The 14,539-nt window shown below is 43.8% G+C and overlaps 1 protein-coding gene across 2 annotated transcripts in view; it reads left to right on the top strand.

Moving 5' to 3' along the window:
• The first annotated feature begins 135 nt into the window (after nt 1-135).
• Msh3 (mutS homolog 3) overlaps nt 136-14,539 on the top strand; it is a 121,813-nt gene continuing 107,409 nt past the window's right edge. For both annotated transcript variants that reach the window (XM_051172245.1, XM_051172244.1), the window contains exons 1-7: nt 136-357; nt 1,848-1,965; nt 5,633-5,853; nt 9,089-9,277; nt 11,667-11,783; nt 12,312-12,429; nt 14,153-14,298. In XM_051172245.1, the coding sequence (XP_051028202.1) occupies nt 220-357; nt 1,848-1,965; nt 5,633-5,853; nt 9,089-9,277; nt 11,667-11,783; nt 12,312-12,429; nt 14,153-14,298 (1,047 nt within the window). In that variant the 5' untranslated portion in view covers nt 136-219. The remainder of the gene's footprint in view (nt 358-1,847; nt 1,966-5,632; nt 5,854-9,088; nt 9,278-11,666; nt 11,784-12,311; nt 12,430-14,152; nt 14,299-14,539) is intronic.

Genomic DNA, 14,539 nt, shown 5'->3' with positions numbered 1-14,539 from the left:
TAGGAGCTGCGTACCACTTGTGCAGCAGAGATCCCGCCCCAAGCCACGCCCCTACCCTATCTGTGCAGCAGAGACCCCGCCCCCAAACCACGCCACGCCCCCTGTCTTATTTGTGCAGCAGAGGCCCGGCCCCCACAGGACGCGACGTGCGTGCGTGTGCGCAGGCGTGGGGAAGTGGGGCCGCGCGCTCCCGGCGGTCCGGCTCTTCTGCACCCCGTTATGCCCCGCACGAAATCCGCGTCGGGAGAGTCTAATGGCGCCGGCCCAGTCCCGGGGAGGCAAGCGGTTCTGAGTCGGTTCTTCAGGTCTGCGGGAAGCCTGAAAGCCACCACATCCCCCACGGAGCCCGCGGAGAAGGTAGAGGACGGCTCTGCAGCGCCCCCAGCGCTCACTGTCCCGCCTTGACGGCGGCCGCCCCTGTCCGCGACGGGGCGGGGCCAAGTGGCGGGGCGGGGCCAAGTGGCGGGGCGGGACCAGGCGGTCAGGGGCGGGGCCAGGGCGGGGTTAGGGCGGGCGTGTTGGTGTCGCGGCCGGAAGCGGAGGCTGTCCCGAGAGCCTGCGTGTAGTGGGAAGGACTAAGAAGAGGCCGAGCCGGGGAAGGAGGTGGTTGTGACTACTGCGGGTCCTTGTTTTAGTAGAAAGACTTTATAACTAGGTTAGAAGTTAGAGATTGGAGGTCTTGGTGCCTCCAGGACATTAGCCGGAACCTGAGGCGGAAACTTCTGTTTTGGTGAGTGGCCCCGGCTGGCAGGTCCAGGATGCGTGTTTTAATCTCAGTCGTCCGTACTTTCCTTTACATTTTCCCTACTATATTGATGATTGACGAACTGTATATGCATTTGCTTGGCTGGCCGGAAGAGAACTGTCTTTAAGGCTAGTTTCTCAGAATTCAAAAGCACTGCTCTGTATTTTAGATCACTCGTCAGAATCCTGTTCTATTGTGCACCTTCTCAGTGTAAGCATTTGGGTGCATGAAGCTTCTGTAGACGCTGATCGTTGGCTACTTTCTGTTGCTTGCAGCCCTTCAACAAGTACAAAGCAAAGCAAAGCAAAACAACCCCCAAGCCCGTAGTGATATTGCCACAATTGCAGAGCCAAGTGTGAGCTAGGTCCCTAGGGTTCCTCATGATATTTCCCACACAAGCTGGGGATGTGTCACGCTTGCCCAAGGTGCATTAAAGACTTGGTCACTTCCCAGCTGGAGGATGTAGAAGGTGATTATAACTGGCTTTACTTATCTACCATATTTGTATGCAGGTGCAAATCGGTTTAAGAATCTTATCCTCTTTTATTTATATTCCTCCCCTATCCTGATTGATACTGTCATTGCTCCTTTCTTGAGGATGATTTACATTTTCATGAATTCACCAAGTTTTTTGTTTTTTTTTTCACTCACCACTGAGAGAATATTGGGCAAAAGTTTTAAGTTTTTTTTCAGATTACCTGTCAATAAATAGTCCTAGGACATCTTTTAATAGTGGATTTAAGCTCCAAAACAGGAAATACATTGTTTATTATCTCCTTTTACCCCCATAATTTTATATTTTGAAAATAGGTTATTTTTGTTTCTCTTGTGAAGGTCTTTTATTTAACATATGAGAATAGGAGAGATGGAGAGCGCCCCTTAATTTCAGCAGGATGTGCCAGGATAAGAGATTGCTTTTGCCGGGTTCTGTCTCTGATGGCAAAAACATCACCCTCAAAGCCTTTCCGTAGTCAAAGTAGATGACTTTTAATTGAAGAGTGGAAGGAAAGAGCCTAATTGGCATTCTGATGCAAGGCTGAATGACTTCGGAGACGTCAGCCTTAGAATAGCGTCAACACCATTTCCATCCTTCCCAATACAGGTGACAGATGGTGACAGCAGGAAGAGATCACTGGGGAATGATGGGCCTGTTAAGAAGAAAGCAAAGAAAGTTCCAGAGAAGGAAGGAGAAAATACCCCAGTAACATCTGGCAACCCTGGTAAGTGCTAGGGAATGCTTTTCTCAGCTTGGGTTCCCCAGAAGGCAGAGGAGACCTTTGGAACAGTGAGCCTTGGTTTCCTGTGTCAGGGAGGATCTCCGATGTGCCTGAGCTGGTGTTTGGGAGGCTAGCATCACAGTGGAGCTGAGTCCTCTAATTTGGCTGTAATTCTTCCAACTTTCTCTTTGTTTGCTTTGGTGTGTGTGTGTGTGTGTGTGTGTGTGTGTGTGTGTGTGTGTGTGTTATGAACATAGATGCCTGCCTGTGCATGTGTGTGTGTGTTATGAACATAGATGCCTGCGTGTGCATGTGTGTGTGTGTGTTATAAACATAGATGCCTGCAGAGGCGTGAGGCATGGAATCTTCCTGGCGCTGGAGCCACAGGTGGTTATTAGCCATCTGATGTGGTTACTGGGAATTGAACCTATGTTCTCTGATGAAAGAGCAGTGTGTGCGCTTAACCGCCGAGCCATCTCTCCAGCCCCGTTATCTGTCTCAGATCTTGGTTATAAAGATGAAACATTTGCTAATGCTTTATTATTTATTTGTCTGTGTGCATGTGTCATTGTCCATGGGTAGAAGAGGTCAGGGGTCAGTTGGCAGGAATTAGTTCTCTCCCTCCATTGCATGGGTTCAGGCTTTGAACTCGGTTATAAGGCTTAATGGCAGGTGTCCTTACCCAGGGAGCCATCTTACAGCTCCCAGATGCAACCTTTTGTTATCCATCCCAAGTCTTTCATGGTTCACTTCTTTTTTTTTTTGGTTTTTCGAGAGGAGGTTTCTCTGTGTAGTCTTGACTGTCCTAGACTCACTTTGTAGACCAGGCTGGCCTCGAACTCACAGTGATCCTCCTGCCTCTGCCTCCCAAGTGCTGGGATTAAAGGCATGCGCCACCATGCCCGGCTTCATGTTTCACTTCTAAAACACTGTACTGGTCAGTGGAAGGTCTCCATTTCCCATAGCTCTAACCCTTGGCCATCTTGTCTTCTGTGTCTACCATTTTGACTTCTCTAGAGTCATCCCTTTTATCTCTGGCAGTGTCCCATTACATAGATTTACCTTGTCTCTAGACTCATCCACTTACAAGTTCTTTCTTTTTTTTTTTTTTTTTTTTTTTTTTATACCTGGGATACAGAACAGAAGGAGAGTCTTAACACTCACAAGGAAACCTATATGTACATTTAAAAAAGGGGTAAAATGTGCACTGTAAAAGATAATTCAAAATACATTTTCAGAAGAAGATAAATCATGCTAAATACAGTGAATTATGTTTGGACAAATCAGAAATTAAGAAGACAATTTTTCTTCAAGAATTCTTAGTCGTGGGTGGAAGACATAGGTTTGTTAGTAGAGTTTGTCTAGCGTCCGTGAAGACCTGGGTTGGCATAAACTGGGAGTGATGACTCATGCCTGTAATTCCAGCATGCAGTACGTGGAGACAGGAATATCAGGAGGTCTGGGTCATCCTCAGCAACGTAGTGAGTTCACATACTGGAGGCCTTGTCTTACGAACACAAAACAAACGAGCGCACAGCAGACAGGTATCTTAGCCACTGTTATCAAATCAAGTATTGGCGCTGGTTGGTTTAGTTATAGCCTGGGGTGGGAGGAGGGGACTTTAAGATTATTCTTTTTCTTACTGTCTCATACATTTCTGGGCCTTCCCCTAGTTTTTAAGTTAGTGAGTTAGTTTTTAGTCCTAGTTGGGACTTGTTTAGAACTTTTTGGATTGGTGAGATTTTTGTTCTTGTAAAGTTTAGAAACCTCTTTCTTGTCTAGTCGTTTCTCAAATGCTTTGTGTGTGCTCTCCTTCCCCTCCCTTCCCCCTCATCCCTCTCATCCTCATCCTCATCCTCCTCAGAATTCCTTAGAGCATTGCTGTTGACTGTCTCTCAAATCACAGAAACGCTCCTTCGTTTTCATTCTCACTTGTCCTTGCGTTGTACTTTGGATAGGTTGTGTGGCCCTATTTCCTACTTCAGTGCTCTTTCTTTTTCAGTGTCAACATTGCTGTAAGTCTTTGGGAAATGTTCATTTTACATTTTTATACAGATCTGTTCTAGAAGTTTCATTTTTTGCCTTTTTTTCAAACTAACTCTCTCTCTCTCTTTCTCTCTCTCTCTCTCTCTCTCTCACACACACACACACCCCACGTGAATTATATCTTACTAAAATTGTTAATAGAAAAACTGTTTAACCTTCAATCAGATACTTAAAAGATTTGAACACACATTTTCCCAGCTGTGAGACTCATGGGAGACATGATGAACTATATACCCTCAAAGCTTTTATGGAAGCCTGAACACAGACTAACAAAGCCCACCTCTTGCCCTCTGCATTTCTGCTTTAACAAGGAAGGTAAAGACAGAGATGACCATGCATGTAAACTCCAGCTCTCCTGTACTAGCAGCAGCTGCCTAATGGTATTGCTAAGGGATGAAACACTGAGTCCTAACACATAGCAGGATGTGTAGATGACAGTCTCTTTTCATACTAAGTGCTTGCTTATAAATACCAGATAATGAACAATTGCTGAAAGTCACTGCTCATAATGGTGAGAGGTGCTGGAGAGAGTTATGGCCTTGTAGGAACGTAGGGGGAGAGAGAGAGAGAGAGAGAGACTATGAAGATGGAGCATAAACTCAGGGGTTCATGGGAAGGGTAGTTTTGGGGTGGGGCTTGAGAAAGAATACGTTTCTGATGTTGCATGGGAAAGCTTGAGAGGCAAGAAAGCGAGTACGTCTGACCTGGATGACTCCTTCAGGCTGGTGAGATTGCCCAGCCAAGAGTCATCTGACTTATGTCTTAGAAGAGGGCTCTGGGTACCTGAGTCTTTTCAAGGTCAAGGTCTCAGCATCCAGCCAGCTTTGGCTCCTTTCATTTTCCTGGGAGAGTTTATAACCATATCATACCCTTCTAGGGAAATCGCTAGTCTGTGCGGAGTGAGAGAAAGGCCCTCGGAGATTAAAGGACAGGAAGAGTATAGGATCGGTCCACTTTGAATCAGTCCTTTTTATTTCAGAACTTTCCAGACTCAATGCTGCCCCAATTCCTGAGTCTTGAGCATTTTGTGTTGCAAATGGAGTTGGTCCTTACTTTTCTGAGGACTGGGTGTGAACCTCCTGAGCTGAGTTAGCAGCTGAGTGCAGTTTTGTCACATCAGTTCCCTGTCTAGCTTCAGATACCTCAGCTGCAGCTGTCACCACCCCTGCCCAGTCCGTCATTATACCCAAAGAAACAGAAGCAAGGCTCCACTGTAGTGCTGTTTTTACACATTAAAATGCCATTGTTTGTTTGCTTATTTGTTGTGTGTGTCTGTGTATCTGTGCTCGGGGTGCATATGTGTGTGTAGGTCAGCGGACTGCTTGAAGGAGTTGGTTCTCTCCTACCTAGCTGTATCTGGGCACTGAACTTAGGTCACTGACTTGGCAGCAAGCAGTAGTCCCGCCGAGCCGTCCTTCGCTATAGTTCTCAGTGGATTTCATCTGTGAACAGAAGTACATGTATGTTTAGATGTGTCTTGTTTACCTTGAACACCGTGTTCTTTATCATATCATAGCTAGGTTCAGTGCTCCACTGGGAATGTCCTGAAAAATTTTTAAGCAGGTTATGAATTGACATAATGAAGCCGAAATACTATTGGTGTGTTTTCTTCTTATTTCCCAAGAGGCAAAGAAATGCATGAGGCCCAGGATTGTTTTGAAGTCCCTGGAAAAGCTGAAGGAATTCTGCTGTGATTCTGCCCTCCCTCAAAACAGAGTCCAGACAGAACCTCTTCGGGAGAGACTTGCAGTTCTGCCAAAATGTACTGATTTTGAAGACATCACTCTGCAACGAGCGAAGAATGCACTTTTGTCTGAAGACTCCAAATCTCAGGCTAATCAGAAAGTATGTAACTGTTGGGTTCTGAAGTACTTTGGGGGCCTAGTCAGGGAAATAAATGGTTTCTACATGTAGCTGACCATCCCTGTTAGCTGAAGGAGTATTTGTTTTTTAGATATTTTTTCTTTTTAATATTTAAGAGTTTTACTATTTATTTGGGAGAGATTAATTGGCTTGTATTAAAACAAGACATAATACCCACAGGCAATCCTGCTGTGTAGGTTAGGAGCATTGACTTGGGGGTGTTTCTTTTTCTTTTTCTTTCGTTCTTTCTTTTTTTTTTTAAAAAAGATTTATTTATTTTTATTTTATGTGCAGTGATGTTTTGTCTGTGTAAAGGTGTTGGATCCCCTGGAATTGGAGTTACACTCATATGGGTCCTGGGAATTGAAGTCAGGTCCTCTTGAAGATCAGCCAGTGCTCTTAACTGCTGGGCCATCTCTCTAGCCTAGGGGTGTTTCTCACTGATAGTTTTATAATTTGCATGGGAAATCCTGGTGGGCAGGATATGGGTGTGAGGTTTTTCAGCTGAAATCTTGGCAGGAAGAGTCAGTTTAGAGATAGAGTGAGTGAGTACAGGTTTCTATTTCTTTGGCTGTGAACTTTGTGACCCAGTAATGTTTTTAATATTGCAATACATGGAAATTTGCCTTTGCTCCACCATCTAAATCCATTCATAGATAACCAAAATAATCTGTAGAACTTTTGAAAAAGTTCTAAACTGGTGTTCAGAACCTTTCTTCAGAATTATATTTAGTTGCTTGTCACGGAGAATTGGGAGTGGACAATTTGTTTGCTTGTTTATTCATTTATGTTTTTTGAGACAGAGCTTCTCTGTGTAACAGTCCTGGAACTCGATTTGTAGACCAGGCTGTCCTCGAACTTACAGACTTCTACTTACTACTTCTACTTACTACTTCTGCCTTCCAAGTGCTGGGATTAAAGGAGTGCACCACCAAGGGAATTAAAAAGCTTTCTCTTTAATATGTAAATATGATTGATGCCATTGAGTTAGAGAGATGGTTACACACACACACACACACACACACACACACACACTTTCTTTAGACATGGAAACTCTAATGTGTTTTTCTTAGAAAGATGCTCAGGACAATACAGTTTTAGCCAGTGGTTTGGAAGTTCACATCTCTTCCCACAAAGTCTAGATTCTTGAGCTCTCTCAGCCAGAGACAGAGAGTTGGTTGACTTACTTGTCAAATATAAACTGAAAACATTTTGCTCTTTGTTTTTTAATACTCAGAGGCAGTTCATCTAGGTGGAATGACTATAGTGTATGGAAATGACAAAAGTCAGCTGATTCAAGTTCACTTCCCATGGGGCACGTTAACACCGGCTCCTCTGTGGAGCCCACTTTCTGCTGCTTATACGGACAGTGACAGCCCTATATTGCTACAGTGTTGGGAACTAGAAGTAACCAGATAGAAGGGTTCTCTGGAAGCAGTAAGTGGACGTTATTACAGGTGGCAAGCCTTTGCTGTTGTAGTTTCTTTGTGACAGGGTCTCACATGCTGCCCTGGCTGCCCTTGAACTAATAGAGGTCTGTTGACCTCTGTCTCCTAAGTGCTGGGGTTAAAGAAGTGGGTCACCATGCCCATGGTGATAGGCTGTTTGAAGTCATAGGACTTAGAGGAGTGGTAAAATGTCCTCAAGTTGTGGGGCTGTCAGTGCAGAGCCAGTTCCACCAGGACTCGTGAGAGGCTTCTGCATTCACAGTTGAGTCCACTGGATACAAAAGAGAGCATTAGCGGCCTGAGAAATATTTCTATCTTCACAGTTTTTAAAACTGCTTAATATCAATTTGTTAGTATCACATATAGTTAAAATTTTTTCCCTTTGAAGTCTGTCTTATTCCATAAATGAATAAAGGAATACTTCTTTTTCCAGAAAATGTAATTTTATGAATGTGAATTAAATTTCACATTACATTATATACGGATTTATATAAAACCATAGAAACAAAAGGGAAAAATCTCATAAAAATTAAAGATAATTGCATTTTCCGACCTGATACAATAAGCCACATTTCTTTTGCCACAAGTCTGCTCGCCTTCACTCTGGAGGCTTTTGTGTGGACTAACGGCATTTCTTGTTGCTGAGATAAACTGGCAAAATCAGCTTAGGAAAGACGGTTTACTTTAGCTCACAGTCTGAGGGTTTGAGCCATCAGCAGGGAAGGCAGGTGGCTGGCCACAAGCCACCTGGGTGAGCTGAATCTACAGCCCTGTAGGGTCAGGAGCAGGGAAGGCAGGTGGCTGGGCACGAGCTACCTGGCTGAGCTGCATCTACAATCCTCTGAGGTCAGGAGCAGAGCGAGCCCTGGTGCTCGCCTGGCTCTCCTCCTTCTTTTATTTAGCACGTGGGGTGGGGTGGTACTGCTCACGTCCAAGGCTGGCCCTCCTTCCCCAGGTAAAGCACAGGTGTCCTAGCAGGGTGATTGTGAACTCGCTGGCTGCTAGGATCACAACCATTGCAGCTTTCCTCTTGAGATATATCGAGTTTCTTTGAAAAGTTAGTATCTTTACGTAGTTAGATGTCAGCAAGTTTCCTAACAGTGCCCGAGATACATGCCCTGTGCTCTTTCCTGCCCAACATTCCTGGGAATAAACAGTAAGACATTAGTAATTTATGAAATTAAAGATGTAAAAACACACAGAACATTAAAGTATTTAGACTCTCAGTATACTTATTTACATAGCTTATTTTGGCTTTCTACTTTTATTTATTTATTTATTTATTTATTTATTTATTTATTTATTTATGGTTTTTTGAGACAGGGTTTCTCTGTGTAGCCTTGATTTTCCTAGACTCACTTTGCAGTCCAGGCTGGCCTCCAACTCACAGCAATCTGCCTGCCTCTGCCTCCCTAGTACTGGGATTAAAGGTATGTGCCACCTTATTTATTTAAATTTTAAAGTTGGCACACGGAGCAATTGTTCCCTTTTCATCTTGATAGCACGTGCGTGTCATTATGCTTCATTCTTACTTGTATCACTCCCCCCACTCCTCTCTCCTGTGTCTTAAATTTTATTTTGAAAAAAAAAAAAAAAATCAAACCCACAGATAGCTTGGCCTCAGTATCCCTTTAGAATGTGCAGTCTGTCCTCAGAAAACTCCCATGTGGAGTCACCAGGTGTTAGCTTTTTGCCGGACTTGCCTTGCCACTGAGAGCTCAGCAGTTCAGCCTTTGCTTTCTAAAGTGGGTAAATCTTTGGGTTCCCAGGACAGTCAGTTCGGACCATGCCCTGAACATCTCCAGAAGGCGTCCAGCTCTAAGGCTCTTAACAAACGATCCAAAAGTGTGTATACACCCCTGGAGCAGCAGTACCTAGCTGTGAAGCTACAGCACAAGGATGCCGTCCTGTGTGTGGAGTGTGGCTACAAGTACAGATTCTTTGGGGAAGATGCAGAGGTAAGGTGTTTCCTTGTCCTTCTTCCTTCCCCTTTCTTTAAGCACAGGCTCATGCTGTGCTGCCCAGACTGCCTTTGAATTCGTGAACTACTTTAGCCACCCCTCACCCCCAAGTTCTAGGATTACGGATGTTCACCACCAGGTCTGCTTCTAAGTTGTGTCTTCAAACCCTAACTGATATTTTTGTTATCTAGCCATAGACTCTTTTAATATGTTTTATTTTCTGTCTTAAAATATTTTGTTTTAAAAGTGTATTTATTTAATCCGTGTGTATATATGTGCTCGTTCTCTCTTTCTGTGTGTGTGTGTGTGTGTGTGTGGACAGCTTTGAGGAGTTAGTTTTCTTCCACTATATGGGTCTGTGCTGGCTAATTTCATGTCAGCTCGACACAAACTAGAGTCATTGGAAAGGAGAGAGCCTCAAATGAGAAAAATGCCTCCATAAGATCAGTCTGTAGGCAAGCTTGTAGGGCATTAAAAACAAAAACAAAAACAAAAACAAAAACATATTAGCTGGGTAGTGGTGGCACAAGCCTTTAATCCCAGCACTCAGGCCTTTGAATTCAAGGCCAGCCTGATCTACAGAGCAAGTTCCAGGACAGCCAGTGCTACAGAGAAACCGTGTCTTGAAACTCACCCCCCCTGCAGTTTTTAAAATCAATTTCATAATTGATGGGGGAGAGCTCATTGTAGGTGGGACCACTCCTGAGGTGGTGGTCCCAGGTTTGTAGGAAGGTAGGCTGAGTGAGGTGTCCCGGCCCGTGGAACGAATTGAACCAGAGTTCACCTGAAAGAGGGAGTGGGGATTGAAAGTGGGGTACAGAGACGCGAGAAATTGTCTGGAAATTTCTGATCAAGACTCACCTTAATGCGGACAAGTAAGACTTTTTATAGCAAGGTCAATAGGATCTATTCTGATTCCTCTCTCCCTAGCTCCCAGGCAAGAAGAACACAATAGCCTGAATAGCTCCCTGTAAGAATTTCCTGTTACTGAGTAGCTCTCTGAAAGGATTTCCTTAACCCTCTGGGTGTTTCTCAGTAGGGACTTTCCTACTTTGAAAGCATTAAGTTGAGGCTGCCTTACAGTTTCAGAGGGTCACGCCATTGTCCTCATGGCGGGAAGTGTGGCAGCATGCAGCAGACATGGTGCTGGAGAGTTCTACATGCTCATCTGCAGGCAGTGGGAAGGCAGAGTGATATTGGTCTTGGCTTGAACATCTGAAACCTTAAAGCCCACCCCACGTGACACACTTCTTAGTCCTTCCCAAGCACTCTGTCAACTAGAGACCAAGCATTCAAACACAAGTTCCTCTGAGCCTTTCTTACTCAAACTGCTGCAGTGAGCAAGCTGAGGAAGAGTATTGCTGGTGTTGCCATTGTTGGGACTTGTGGATGATGCTATTGCTTTAGACTTGCTTGGGTCCTAGGCTGTCACAAAGAGATAAGGCAGTGCACATGTTGTTGCCGGAGGATGGAAAGCAGAGTCTCTACTAACCCCCTTTCTTTCCAGTTTCTAAAGCCTGTTTTTGCAGCAAAGTGAAATTCTTCTGGTGACTTTATAGTGTTTCGTGTTATGAAATTATACTCTGACATAACACTGGCATGTTTTCTGAGGGAAGGAACAGGTCAATACTTGCACCCTATAAGAGTAAAGGAAAGAGGATGTCTGAGTTAAAGGGGAAATTCTGATTTGACTACAGTAAGGACTGATCTTTCCTTGACACTAATGATGGAGCAAGGCAGTTCAGAGATGGGCGAGATAGGGCAGTGTTGGGATGAGGTTGGGTGGCTTTGATGGACATTGCCTAAGCTGTGGTATTTTCTAGAAAAAGGCAAGAAATCAGTTCAGTTATTGCTTCCTGCTTTCACATTTCTTTCAATAACATGAGCTTAGCTAACAGGGCCAGTCTCTTGCCAGGAAGGCACATTTCCTCTCTGTAAATGGGCTCATCCTTAAAGCCACTCTGTGTTGGCTTGTACTTGTCAGTTACCTACCTGGGCCATTTGCATATCAGTGCTTTGTTCCATTACAGTCTCAGGCTCTCACTGTAGAGAAGACTGAACATTTTAAGGTTTTTGGGTAACATTTGTGTATTTGTAAGGACATTGAGGAAACTCTGCTGTGTTTGGGATTTAGAGACACAGATGTTGGCTCTGAGGTCATCCTGCTGGAGGTGCCTAAAGTAGATGAAACAACACGTGTTTTTGTTTTTTGTTTTTTAAACAGGGAGTGTCCTTTACACATTTAATTGATGATGTACGTATTTAGAGAAAGGTCAAATCCTAAGTACACGTATGTAACTTGGTGAATTATTAACAAAGGGAAGAAACCGTAGCCAAGGAATCCTGACTAAGCATGACTGACATTCCCTCTGTCTACACTCTTCAGATTGCTGCCCGGGAACTCAATATTTATTGCCACCTAGACCACAACTTTATGACGGCAAGCATACCCACTCACAGACTGTTCGTGCACGTCCGCCGACTTGTGGCCAAAGGATACAAGGTCAGCTTTGCCTTTGACTTGTGGGAGAGGAATTGGGATTCCCTCCTAGAGAGCGGAAGCATGTCTTACAGGGTGGGAGAAAGGCTTTCGTTGGCTTTAGAATTTGGAATCATGGGAAATTAAAATGTGTTATAGTTATTAGCATTGTATCTTGTATTGCATTCTGTTTTGTTTTCTGAACCAGAGTCTTAAGTTGTAAAGCCCAAGATGGACTTGAACGCACATAAACTTCCATTTCCCCTTTCCCCCTCCCCCCTTCCCTTAGCCTCCCGAGTGCTGGGCATGCAGGAATGCACTATCCTCCAGCCCTAGGGTGACCTCCGCTGCAGCAGCCGAGGGTTTCTTCCTTCTTTGCCCACCCCACCCGCCAGTTCCTTGGGCTTCTTTCTGTTCTCCATCTGGACATCCAAGGTTGTTCTACTTATTTTCAGTGCTTCAAAATAAACCTTTTAACACTTTGTAACAATTTTCTTCTAAAACAATGATTCACTAAGATTTGGTTCTAAGTGTGTCTTGTTTTTGTTGAAGGTTGGAGTTGTGAAGCAAACTGAAACTGCAGCTTTAAAGGCAATCGGAGACAACAAAAGTTCTGTCTTTTCCCGGAAATTGACTGCTCTTTATACAAAATCCACACTCATTGGAGAGGATATCCTTTTAGGCTGGGATGGTCCTCTTTCTTGGAGGGGGGTTTATTTTAAAATGAGGAGTTTAACTAAACAATGTTTCCTTTTCCTCATGAGAATGTGCTGGATGAAGTATCAACCACTGTCCATCTTGTCACTTCAATCATGAGGGGTGTGTCACTGAGGGGAGGATGGGCAGTGGCCAGGGACAGTATGTGTCCCTTGTCATAGTGAGAGCAGAGTTCATCCTAGTTCAGTAGCAAGAGGGGGGAACATGAGCCTAATAGAGCACACCATCTGTGGGGCAGGGTCAGCTCGCCCGGCCTTGCCAGCTCCTCAGAGTCTTGCTAAAGTGAGACCAGCAAAGACCTTACCTAACTCCCATGAAAAGAACTTCAGAGACAAAATTACGACTCAGTTAAATGTGAGGCCATCTTCATTAATTGTCGACTCCATAAACACGTTTTTGAAATGGGTAGTAGGTTGAAATTTTCTCTTGCAGGCTTCAGTGTGCCCAGTCTTCCCAAAGTTTATCATCACCATAATTTCTTTATGTTACTTGCAACAAAATAATTCAAAAGCATAGTCATACAATTCTTAGCTTTTTGTTTTGAGATAGAGACTCACTGTGGAACACAGACTGGCCTTGAATTTCTTCCTCAGCCTTCCTGATACGTGGGATTATACTTACTTGGCCATCATAACTGACTTGTCATTTAAAAAAGTGAGATAGTTATTCATAAGATAGGAGCAGGGTACAAATAAAAAATATTTACTAGATAGTGGGCCAAGTCTCTCTTTTTTAAACTTTTTAAAAATTGAAAAGAGATTTCTTTCATACAATATATTCTGATTACAGTTTTCCCTCTCCCACTCCTCCCAGTTCCTCCCTACTTCTCCTTATATCTGAATCTACATCCCTTCTCTTTTGGTTAGAAAGCAAACAGATATCTAATGAATAATAATAAAATACAAATGATAAAACAAAAAAAAAAATTTGGAATAGGACAAAACCAAGAAAAAGAGCTAACGAAAAGGCACAAGAAACACATACAGACTCAGAAATACATACTTTTTGTACACACAGGAATCCCATAAACACCTCAAACTGGAAGCTATAATATATACTCAAAATCTGTAAAATACAAAAAAAAAAAACAAACAAAAAAAAAAAACAAAAAACCAAAAAAACAAAACAAAACAAACCAAAGATGCCCTGTCTTCACATTATGAGACAAAGAGCTTCCAAAGTACAGTTGAGTTCACTTTGTGTTGGCGTCTACTGCTGGGCATGGGGCCTGCCCTTAAGAGCGGTTTGTTTCCCCAGTGATCTTCCTCGGAGGAAACAGGGTCACTTTGTCCGGAACTAGCTTTTATCCTTTAGAATTTTGATGAATGGGATTCACTTTATACATGTGTGTGCATACATGTTCATATTTGTAAGCGTGTGTTTCTGTGTAATTAAAATGTCTTCAAAGTTGTAGGTGCCTTAGAGTTGTCTGATTGTTAAGGCGTCCCAGCGTCATTTCAGGAAGGCGGGCTCACTTTGGGCCCCCCAGGGTTGCGGGTGTACTGCTCGGCCCTTTGGAAGCGGGAGGATGGTAGTTGCCTGTCCTTGTCCCTCTTATAGTTCAGGGAAGAGACGGCTTGCCACTGTGGTCATAATAGGAAGAAAGCTGCCTGAGAAGAACAAACCTTCATCAGTTAATGGGAACTAAGCATGTGGTTTTCCTTAATCATCATTACATGTGAATCCTCTAATCAGGCTGGATGACGGTGTAAACATTGATGAGGTAACGGTGGACTCTTGTACCAACTATCTCCTGTGTATCTACGAAGAAAAGGAGAGCACTAAGGACAAAAAGAAGGGGAACGTTTCCGTTGGTGTCGTGGTAAGTCCTGTGGAGGTGAGCAAGAGCAGTCAGGCGAGGTGCTGATGAGCGTCCTGAAGCGCTTTCAGAGTGTTTACTAGGGAAACGCTTTCCTCACAGCAGTACCCGCCAAGTAATTAGTTAGGATTTTATTTTTGGGTTATTTGGCACTTTGTGCTGTGGAAAGATCCAGATTGTTTCAGACTATATGCCATTGCTAAGAGTTGAAAATGGTGGCAGTGACAGCCATGCATGTAGACAG

The sequence above is a fragment of the Acomys russatus genome, chromosome 30 (genome assembly GCF_903995435.1).
Source record: "Acomys russatus chromosome 30, mAcoRus1.1, whole genome shotgun sequence".
NCBI lineage: Eukaryota > Metazoa > Chordata > Mammalia > Rodentia > Muridae > Acomys > Acomys russatus.
The sequence above is the reverse complement of the archived record's forward strand: the minus strand, read 5'-3'. Positions and strand labels throughout refer to the sequence as shown.